The 11,794-nt window shown below is 42.7% G+C and overlaps 1 protein-coding gene across 2 annotated transcripts in view; it reads right to left on the reverse strand.

The window, feature by feature from the left end:
* The window catches only part of SHTN1 (shootin 1), a 97,039-nt gene extending 89,909 nt beyond the window's left edge, over positions 1-7,130 (reverse strand). For both annotated transcript variants that reach the window (XM_055299945.1, XM_055299946.1), the window contains exon 1: positions 6,955-7,130. In XM_055299945.1, the coding sequence (XP_055155920.1) occupies positions 6,955-7,012 (58 nt within the window). In that variant the 5' untranslated portion in view covers positions 7,013-7,130. The remainder of the gene's footprint in view (positions 1-6,954) is intronic.
* Positions 7,131-11,794: the final 4,664 nt, after the last annotated feature.

The raw sequence follows: 11,794 nt of genomic DNA on the forward strand, positions 1-11,794 counted from the left end.
AAAGAAGTCAACATAAAAAGGCTACGTACAGAACGATTCCAACTCTATGACATTCTGAAAAGAGCAAAATGACAGAACCAATAAAAAGATCAGTGATGCTGCCAGGAGTTCAGAGGTAAAGAGGGAGCGATGAACAAGTAGAGCAGAGGGAATTTTTGAAGCAGTGAAATTATCCTGTATGATAATACAATGATGGGTACTTGTCATGCATCTGTCAAACCCCAAAATATGTGTAACACAAAGAATAAACCCCAATTTAAACTATGGACTTAAGGTAATAAAAATGTACCAAAAATGGCTCATCAATTCTCAGAAATGCACCACACTAACACAGAATGGTAATAATAGAGAAAATGGGGAGTGGGGGAAGGTGAGGGGTTATGTGGAGATTTCTGCTCAGTTTTTCTGTAAACCTGCCCCACAAAAGTCTTATTTAAAACAAATATATAGGGGCTCCTGGGTGGCTCAGTAGTTGAGCATCTGCCTTCGCCTCAGGTCATGATCCCAGGGTCCTGGGATCAAGCCTCAAGTCAGGCTCCCTGTCTCTGTCTCTGTCTCTCTCTCTCTCATGAATACATAAAATTGTTTCTTAAATAAGTAAGTAAAACATATATATATATATATATATATATATATATATATAAAACAATCATACTCAGATTTGTGCCACAGATTACTTGAGATAGGATCAAGTAACTAAAAGGATCCTAATACATTACTGTTCATTGTACCATACAAAAAATTTCAGAGCTCATGTCTTAATATTTAAAATACTTACCAACATGGTAAACAGACAACAACGAAAGCCATGTTCCTTCTACATTTTAAAAAGCAAAGCCTGGTTGTGTAAGAGAATAAAATCTAATATCCCTACATTTTGGATCCAGTTTTGAGAATTTTTCCCACAGCTGCACTTACAAATCAATGTGTACAAGGATAGAAGTTAAAAAAAAAGGATATAAGCAACATTTTTATTTTAATAAACTTAAATCTTATAAACTTTAGTTTTACAGCAAAATTGCAAAGACAATTCCCATAAGCCCTACCCAGTTTTTCCTATCATTAACATCTTACGTTAGTATGGTACATTTATTAAAATCAATGGACCAATGTTAACATTTTATTATGAACTAAGGTCCATACTTTATTCATATTTCCTTAGGTTTTACCTAACATTCCAGTTTTCTTCTAGGATTCTATTCAGTACCCCATTATATTTAGTGGTCAGGTCTCCTTACACACCTCCTGGCTGTGACAGTTTCGCACTATATAGACATACACGTATCTATAAATAATTCTATATGTAATCATATGTAAGCAAAACATGAATTCATACCGAGGTCTCCAACCATTATCTATTGCCCAAAGCATTATTTCTAATAGCGAAGACACAGAAACACAGAGGTGTCTGTCCAGAGGACATTAACTACATTGTCAAATCTGTAGAGTGGAACATCATCCAGTCAAAATTTTTAAAAGATTTTATTTATCTATTTGGGGGGGGGGGATGAGCGTGAGCAGTGGGGAGGGGCAGAGGGAGAGGGACAAGCAGGAAGCCTGATGCGGGGCTCCATCCCAAGACCCTGAGATCATGACTTGAGCCGAAGACAGACACCTAACTGACTGAGTCACCCAGGCACCCCTATCCAGTCAATTTTTAAAGATTTAATTCTATAGGTACTGATGCAAATTCTATAATATATATTCAGTGATAACTACAGAGGTACATACAAGCTCACAATTTCCAAAAGGAACTACAACAAAAAAAGTTAGAACTGTGAGCAATGGAAAGGGGGGTAGAGCATTCATTATCAGTGGGGTATACTGCCCTCAAAGAGGAATGTGATCCTGGGGAGTGCAATGATTTGCAGCCTCCAAAGGATCACAGTACATAAAAAGATACACAGTACCTCTATGGTATTAATATTTCATGGGAGGCAGGAACAATTAGGCGGAAAAAATGTCTATAAAGACTCCCCAAGAGAGCATAATGAAATAAAGATGAAGAAACAATGAACAAGAGGCCACAGTTCATTGTACTTTTCACTTTCTATGCTTGTTTTCCTATGAGCATACATTTATTTTTAAATTTAACTTTAAAAAAATCAAAGTAAGATTTATCTACGCAACAAAAGCATTACATGAATAAGGAAATTCTGACTACAAGATGTCATTTGTCAGCCCATGCTGAGGGTCCATCTCATGGAGGGTTGCCCATTTAGTGTCTCTTAGGAGCTCACAAACTTCAGGAGGAAATTGCATTTTTAATCAGTATGTTGGTTTGCAACAAACACCAAGTGTCCCACAAAGCCTAACATGTTTTCTATCTGGCCAGTTACAGAAAAAGTCGGCTGACCTCTGGTCTACAGTATATTCACTTAAAAACTTTTTTTGGTGTGTACATATAGTGGAACACTCCTCACCAAATAAATGAACTACAACTACACACAACACTGTTGATAAATCTCACACAGAACGTGTGAAAGAAGACAGAAGCAAACACTGCATCCTGTAGGATTCAATTTGTCTAACTCCCAGAAACTGGCCAAACTTACCTTTGGTGACACAAATATCTTTGGGGAAAGGCAAGTAGTAATGATTGGAGGGGTTATGAAGGGGTTTCTGGAGATGTTCTGATTTAAGTGTTGTTAGACACATTTTTTTTTCAATAATTTCGAGATGTTCATTTAGACTTCATGCACGTTTCTCAACTTACGTTATACTTTGTTGTAAAAGCAAAACATTTCAAATACCGATTTTACAAAAATATACCCAGATGAAGAAAATTAAATTTACCAGGCTTTTTTTTCATAAATAAGTAGGTAAGAAAGTGCATGTGTATCCCAATTACTCAGAGACCGGTGGCCCCTAAACCACACTTGGAAAAATAACAATGTAAAGCCAAGTTTGCACTTGACACCATGGCAACCATTTAAACCCCAAACTGTTTTCTACTGACTTTGTATATATCCAAGATTGACAATGCTTCCACTTTCCTGACTTGATGTGGTCCCAGTGGTAGGCAATCATTTGGCCCCTTTTGTCAAAATAATACTAAAGCTACTTTTTGGCCTAGCAGTCAAGGGAACACTGGGAGCCTCTTTTAATTACTAACTCAGCTCTAAGAATGAGCCTGGCTAAATTTCCAGCTGAAGCTGAAGCACAATCTCTATAGTCTTGGGGAAAATGTTAACTCTAAAGGTAAGAGGAGGTTACCTAGCTTCAAAACCCACGATCTTATCAGAGGATAGTGTGTTCAGGGGGGTGGTTGTAATTCTGGTCTTACTTTCTAACATCCTCACTGTTGGGTGATGATCGCTACTTTCAACACTTCCTCACCAACTTCCAAATGACACAGCATTACTATGCTGACCAGTTGAAGGGGCTCTGTTCTTTGTGTCTGTTCAGCCTGCATCCTCCACTTTTGGTAGTGGCACACCATTCTTTTTTGGACAACTACTCTAATCCATTGGTCTTTGTGGGGGCTGCCAATCAAGGTGCCCTGCTGTTCCCTGACCAAAGAACTTAAACCCATGACCCAAACTGGGCCAACTGGACACTCTTCCTGGAATTCACATGCCCACCATCATCTCTAGACTAGGAACTCTTCATCAGTAGGGACAAAGTTTTATTCATCTATCTCTGATGCCTAGCACAGTGCCTGGCTATGAATATTCAATGCCTGTGGGATGAATACACTACAAAGAAAATCATGTACCTTAAACAAACGCTGAGCTAAGTCGATCATTTCCCAGCCCCATTCTGGAGGGGGAGCAAATTGTATGATGTTTTGTAAGGGAAATGTCCACTTTAGTAGCTAGGAAATATGCATCGGAAATAGTACCCTAAGTTGCCATTTGTCAGTGCATTAAAGACGTCAATCAGTCCAATAAAATAAAGCTCCAAAAAGCACAAAAAGAGAATTACCTCATTACCTCAACATCTGCTTAAACATAAGCAATCACATACTGGCTAATTTTTTTAAAGGGACATAATATAACTTTCTAGAAAGACATAATATAGGTAATTATACCATTCACGAGAAGGGAACATACAATGTTTTGAAGTAATTCAGAAGTGGGTGTGATTTATAAGACATAGAGCTTAGGGAATGGTAAGTATAAATTAGAGATTGTTCATATTATGACAGACTCCGTCATTACATTTCACAACTTTTGTCAAAAGCAACCTTAGTCACCACACCAATGAAGACTTCACATTAGGGAAGGCTGCTGTCAGTGCTGCCATTCAGAGTAGATAGGAATCCTCTTTCTCAACACCCTCTCGGGAATGGGTTCAAATTTTTGACTTAAAAATCACTGACGAAAAAATGAAATAAGGAAACCTCCATGGCCAATAAACACGTATAAAGATGTCAAACCCCGCTAAGAACCAGGTAATACAATTTTTCTAAAGGTACTATTTCTGACCATCAGATTGATAAAAATTACAAAACTTGTCAGACTGCCAAAATTAGTAAAGACTGACGTTGGTCAACATTGACAACTGTGGGGGGAAACGGGCACTGCTGGGGGGAATGTGAACTGGTACCATCATATTGGGGGGGGGCACTTTGGCGATGCCTGGCACAACTTTATGTCTACTGGCCCTCTGATGCAATGATTCCCTTTCGAAGACTCTATCCTAAAAAAAACAATGTGTGATTATATACATTTGTGTGACTATTTGATTCATGACTCTCTACTAGACAATAAACTTGGGTAGAGCAGACTATCTGTCTGGTTCACTACCTCTACCCCCAGTACCTACCACGTGGGGCTCAGATATGGTAGGTATCTGCTAAGTATTTGTTAAAGGACGAAATAAGTGTGTTGAAGGGTATCAAAAAAGCAAAGTAAAGTGTTCATCATAATTGGTTCTTCTTGTCTACATTAAACAAGAGTGGTAGAGTCCGTCACAATGTTAACAGGTATTTTTTTTAAAATGTCTATTTTCAAAAATAAATCAGGCACACTGTCAGCTTACAAAATTAATTATCATACTGGTAACAGCCCAAACACCTAGCGGCCTGTCTTTCCACCTCAAATCCCTAGCTTTCCAGTTAGTTCCATGGGTCAAACAGCTATTAAATGCTCTTGAAATGAGCCAGTTGTTATCACGGTCTATGATCCAATGACAAAGAAATGCCTGGTTTTGAGATGGGCTGAAAATAATCCCAAAACCTGTGTAACTAGACTCAGCACCCCCAAAAGAAGTGCACCTTTTAAGACACACAAATTTCCAAGTCTACCCGTTCTATTGCCTTTGACATGCCCATAATCAAGGAAGTATATCCTCTAAAAATACCAATACCATGGATTTGTTTTCCCGTATAATATGAGAAAGGACCAAAAACTTTAGAATCTTCCTTTTTTTTCTCAGCTCTCAATCCAACTTAGAGACAGAGGACGTGTTTCAAAATCAAGTATAAACTTGTGGATTATGTGCTTTGATAAACCTACCCTTGGAATGATTATATTCAGAAAAAAAAAAAAACGTGAAATTTTTAACTGTATCACTACTTGAAAACGGACCATCCATCAAAAGCTCTGGTATCCACCGGCAGCTATCACCAATGATGAAAGCTCCAACCATCTAGAATATGAAGTAAGAATCTTTATGTTACTGGGGGAAGAGTGCTATTGGAAATAAGATACGGACCGAATCCAGCCCCTCACTAAACCGCTTGAGGAATGCCCGCTAAGGGCATTTTGCAAACCCACTAGATTCACTGATGCTTGGGACTTTATGACCCTAAGGCTTAGTCCAGGACGGGTGTTGAAGGTACTGAGAAGGCAAAACCCATGAACATTTTTTATCCAACACTTTCTAAATACTAGATATTACAAAGAATCCCGTTCTGTCCATTTCAGCGAGGTAACAATTTCCCCCAAGATAACAGGGTTGGTAAACAATCGTGCTGAGATTTGTTTCCAAGAGTGTCAACTCCAGAGAGGTCTACATACCTCGTGCAAATGGTATGTTTGTGGTTTCAAGGAGCAACAGGTCACAGCACTGGACAGGACCTGATAAAATCGTATGGCTTAGCCCATGTCTGTAGTCGGGTAAGGAAGGCATGATAACCACAAGGCCCCTGGAGGGGCAGAGTTTCTTCCAGGTTCACAGAGTCGGTAAGTTGAGCCAACAGAAGCAAAAGAGCCAGAAAACAGCAGGATTGGCCACAGAGCAGGACCTCCTCCACGATGTGGCCGTGTCAGCAGGTAGTGATTCGGCAAAAGTGCAGGTTCCTACGCATTTTTATTTCCTAAATCTACGCAGTTCCTCTCTCTCTCCCTTGACCCATATTCTCGGGCCACCGTGGGCCTGGGTAAGGACAGGCATTTTGAAAAGTGAAGAGTGTCGAAGTCACATTTGATCGCCAACGGGGCTTTGTTGAGAAGCGCAGGAGGAGATGTAGGCGAGGGATCCGGGAGCAGGTGCCCCGCGGTTACCTGGCGGGGGTAGAGACGCGAGGGCACGCGGGCCGGGCAGCTCCCCCGCAGGCCAGGGCCGGATCTGAATTCAGGAAGCCCGGCACAGGCAGGGTGTTGGCTACTGACTAAGAAACTGCTAAAAATGGTAGGTGCCAAAGCACATCACGGCCTGGCATCGTGGCTGGGGAAGGAGAGAGGAACCAGACCGACGCCGAGCGAAAGCCGGGAAGGCCGGTGCGAGGCAGCGCGCAGGCCGCCCCGCGCCCGTGTGCAGGGGTGGGGCCCGGCGGGGGCGGGCGAGGGGGGCCCGGGCCCCGGCCGCCCCCAGTCCGGGCCCCTTCCCCCACCCCCGCTCCAGCAACCCGCGCCAGCCGGCCCCACAGCCCCCGCCCCCTGCCTGACCCCGGCCCCGGCTCCGCGAGGCGCGCGGCCCGGACCCCTCCCAGCGCGCCCGCCGCAGCCCCGGCCCCGCGCCCGGGAGCCGTCCCCGCCCGCACCTGGCGGCCGCGCGCCCGCCTACCTTGCTCCTTCAGGCTGGTGATGAGCTGCAGCTGCTTCTCCTCGTCCGAGCTGTTCATGTTGGCAGGTGGGGCCGGGAATAAAGGCAAGGAGGGAGAGGCGAGGGGCGCAGCGGGGGGAGGGGGAGGAAAAGCAAGCCGCCGGTGGCGTGCGGCGGCGGCACTACCCGGAAGTCGGGTCTGCTCCCGCTCCTCCTCCTCCTCCTCCTCCTCCTCCTCCTCCTCCTCCTCCTCCCCCTGGCGCCGAGCGCGCGAGTGAGATCATCCCCACGCACCTACTCGGCGGCCGCGGCGGCTGCACCTGCGGGCGCGGAGGGCGGGGCGGGCGGGGCCCACAGCCCCGGGCGGGAGGTGGGGCGGCTGCCGCGCCAAGCCCTCCCCGCGAGGATGCCCGGGGCGGCGGGGGGGGTGGCTGGGAGCCGCGCGGGTGCGCCCCGCTCGCTGCTGCACCCCTCCTGCGCCCCACCCCTGGACGCGCGCGATCGGGGGAGGGGGAGCAGCCGGCCTTGGGGCTGCGGCGTCCCTGGCGACCGCGCTTGGAGCGCTGCCGTGGGCCGACCCTCGCGGGCCACCAAGGGAGGGCGGGACGTGGTGGGCAGTAAACACCAGTTTAACCCAGTTCTCACCCCGTGGGAAATCGGCTGCCCGCAGGGGGCCGGCTCAGGGGACGCGGTTTGCACCTTGGAAAGCTGGCGGGGACCGAACAGGCCAGCCCGGTGCGGTAACGCCTGCAGAGCAAGGGAGGGCGTGGCAGTCAGCGGGCCGCGCCCCGGGCCCCGGCGGCCTCCTGCAGCGGCGCGGCTCGGGAGGTGGTCGGAAGGGGGGCGCATCCTGCGGCACGGGGACCGCTCTGCGGGGGCAGGACCTTGACCTTGGAGAGGCTGCCGCTGCGGGCCGAATGAAGCCCAGCATCTGTCCCACTTCACCGCGCTCTGCACGGTTTAAACCCGGCTCCGGGTTAGACCCTGACCACGAGAGCTGTGGCAGGCCCCGCACACATCAGAACGGCTCTCCCCAGGCCCCAGTTGCTGGTTAGTCTTTGGTCAAGTCTCCTGACGTCTTCCAACTCCCATCTAAAGAACGGGATTAATACCATACTTACTCTCCAGGAAGATACAAAGCACCAAATCTACAATTTGACACACGATAGGTGTTCTTTTTTTCAAGGTTCAGATCACAGGTCAGGAAAAAAGGGGTTGTGAATGCTAAATTTAAACTAAAACGGGCATAGTTCTTTTACACTGATCAGTAAGCATCCAGAATAAATCCAAACTGAATTAGACCCACTGCATATCTTGGTTTTTCTCACTAGCAAGCCCCTACTGTGGTTACTACACCAGCACGGTGCTTCTGCTCAATACTCACTTGCAAATGTCCAACTCCATTTACTGAAGGGGGTCTCTCTGACAGTGGAGAAGGGGACTGGAATAAAGGTAGTTGCTGCAACCAGTATCTGTCTGGTGTGCCTAGTTGCTGCAACCAGTATCTGTCTGGTGCGCCTACTAAATTCTAACTAAAACTTTGAAAAAAAAAATAGCTCTGCTTTCTCCAAAAAAAAAAAAAAAAAAAAAAAAGGTGACATAATATTTTTAGGATGGGTGATTTAGTGGCAGAATGACCCAAAAACGCAGCACAGTATTTTTAAATTAGAGTGAATTAGAATTTTGAAAATTCAAAAATAATTTTGGTATGGTGTCTTATTATCCAATCCTTTCCCTAGTTTTTCATGAAATAGTTTAGGACTTGCAGATCAACTGTCAGGAAAATCAGCAAGAGATTAACCGAAAGGCCTTTGCCCTGAGATTACCTGAGGTTATATCTTAATCTTCAAAGATAAAGTGCCAGGAAACATGAGACAATTCAGATTCAGCTATGACAAAGTATGAATGATATGTGCTGTTGCCAGGTATTTTGTATATAGATATAGAGAAATCATTTCTTTTTTTTAAAAGATGTTATTTTTTGAGAGAGAGAGAACAAGCAGGGGAGAGGGGCAAAGGGAGAAGCAGTGGACGGCAAGGAGGGAGCCAGATGACAACAGACAACAATGTGGGGCTCCATCCCAGGACCCTGGGATCATGACCTGAGCTGAAGGCAAATGCTTAACCAACTGAGCCCCCCAGGCACCCCAAAAGAAATCATTTCTTTCCAGAAAAAAATCAAGACATTGGGCAAGAAATGGCCACCTGGTTTTTGTAAGGCAGCCAGGAAACCTGTTAAACCTGATCAGTCACCCTGATTGCTGGGCAGTGTCCAAAGACCTCTTCCAAAACTACCTGATCAGAAATATTTTCTCATACTCAACCAAATATCAGGACAGTGCCTATTAAATATTTGAGTTAGTTCACAAAGTTCCATTATTTTAATGGCTGATTTAATCATCTACTCCAATTATACAGTAATTAGGTATCCCTTTTGGAGTTTAAGAATGAGTTAATTAATTATCAAATCTATAATCACATTGAGTGCTTTGCTCCCTGGCTTAATCTGAAGCCCCTTGAAATCAATCCTGTTTACCTTCCCTGAAATTAAAATAGCCTTCTGAAATACAATATGGTATTATCTTCAGGGCATGGAATGAATTATTAGGATGGCTATTAGAGTCATTTATTGGGATTCAGATCTCCCATTACGCTATGGTTTATTTATATGATATGAATATTGATGGAAAGGATAGAAGTGATATAATTAGTTTTTGTTCTGCTTAATAATGCACATAGGGATTTTTGTTGCAAGCATCACAATGAAATTATTAACCTCTATATAACATATAATTAAAAGTCTTTAAAATATATATATATATATATAAAGAGAGAGAGAGAGAGAGAGGGATGGAGAGGACAGACTTTTAAAAAATGAATTGGAAGAATATGTACCAAACTCAGGATAATGGCCACCACTAGGAGTAGAAACAGGCCCAAGCAGTGAGGAGTAGAATAAGAGCAGTGGTCAAAAGGTTTTTCTCTTTAATGCTTATTTGCATTTTCAGGAAATAATAAATTTACATGATTTATGTAATCTTTTGAAGTATACAGATAAGATCAAAATAGAACATGAAAAAAGGTTCATTTTCTTTGATCTAACTCCATTTTAGGGAATTATCTTCAAAGTCTTTATATGTGAAGCTATTTATTATAATATTATGATATAAAATTGATAGCACTATTATTTAACAATAAAAAGAAATAAAGTGTACATGCTACAACATGGGTAAACTTTGAAAACACTGTGCTAAGTGAAAAAAGCCAGTAAGAAAATACCAGATATTATATGATTCCATTTATATAGAATGTCCAGAAGAGGCAAAAGCCATAGAGAAAGTTGAACAGTGGTTGTTGAGGACTGGACAGCAGTGGGGGAAATGGGAAGTGGTTGCTTAAGAGGTATGGAGTTTTTGTTGGAGTGATATTTTTCCAAAATTAATTGTGATATTTGCACAATTCCATGAATAAATTAAAAACCACTAGGACTATACACTTTATACACTTTGTATGGGAGAATTTTATATGTGAATTACATCTGTTATAAAAACAGATTTTCAGAGGAAGAAATGTTTTACTTCAATACACACATAACTCTACTAAAGTTTCTTATACAAGTATTTTTCATCTTTCAAATCTCACTATATATAATAGTTTGTTCCAAGTTTTACTAAACATTATTTCATATACACTTTATCTTGTACCAACATAATCTACATATTTACTCAATCCCATTCCATTACGTCAAATGAACAATTAACCATTCTCAAATTCATAGATATTTGAGGTGTTACTAATTTTGTCTCTTTATAAATAGTACAGCAGGAATATAAGGGCTATGCCAAGGCATGTCATAGTCAAACTGTTAAAAAGTAAACATGACACTCAGGTCTTAAAGCAGCCAAAGATAAGTACCTATTACATTCAAGAAAACAACGAGAGTAATGACAGACTCCTTATTATTTAATGTAATCATTAAAGAATTACAACAATATTCAACACTCAACAATGTAAAATTCACAATATCCAGCATCTAAAAATTAGAGTAAGCAAAGAAGCAGAAAAATATGATCCATGATGAGAAGCCAGTGAACAGAAACAGTATCATGTCTCATAAATGACAGAGATGATGAAATTAGCAGACAAGGACCTAATAGGCAAAATTATAAGTCTTATAAATATGTTTAAGATATATCAAAGATATAAAAGGAAACATAAACAAGATGAAGAGGAATCCAGGAGTTATAAAAATACTCTAACAGAACTATAAAAGATAAATATAAGAAATAAAAAATCGGGCAGCCTAGGTGGCTCAGCGGTTTAGCACTGCTTTCAGCCCAGGGTGTGATCCTAGAGACCCCAGATGGAGTCCCATGTGAGGTTCCCAGCATGGAGCCTCCTTCTCCCTCTGCCTGTGTCTCTGCCTCTCTCTCTCTCTCTCTCTCTCTCTCTGTCTCTCATGAATAAATAAATAAAATCTTTAAAATAAAAAAATAAAAAATCCTACACATATCATCAGGGAGGATTTACTGCAAATTAGTTAATACAGATCAATGATCTTGAGATAGAACAATAGTAACAATCCAAAGTAAAACACACAGAACAGGGGCACTTGGGTGGCTCAGTGGTTGAGTGTATGCCTTTGGCTCAGGGCATGATCCTGGGGTCCTGGGATCAAGTCCCACATCAGGCTCCCCATAAGGAGTTTGCTTCTCCCTCTGCCTGTGTCTCTGCCTCTCTCTGTGTGTCTCTCATGAATAAATAAATAAAATCTTAAAAAATAAAACAGAATAAATTAAACAAGCAACACAGATCTGGAATACAACATCAGGCAGGTGAGCACACATGAAATTCATGGCCC

This window comes from Nyctereutes procyonoides, unplaced genomic scaffold, assembly GCF_905146905.1.
Source record: "Nyctereutes procyonoides isolate TBG_1078 unplaced genomic scaffold, NYPRO_anot_genome, whole genome shotgun sequence".
In the NCBI taxonomy this organism is placed as follows: domain Eukaryota; kingdom Metazoa; phylum Chordata; class Mammalia; order Carnivora; family Canidae; genus Nyctereutes; species Nyctereutes procyonoides.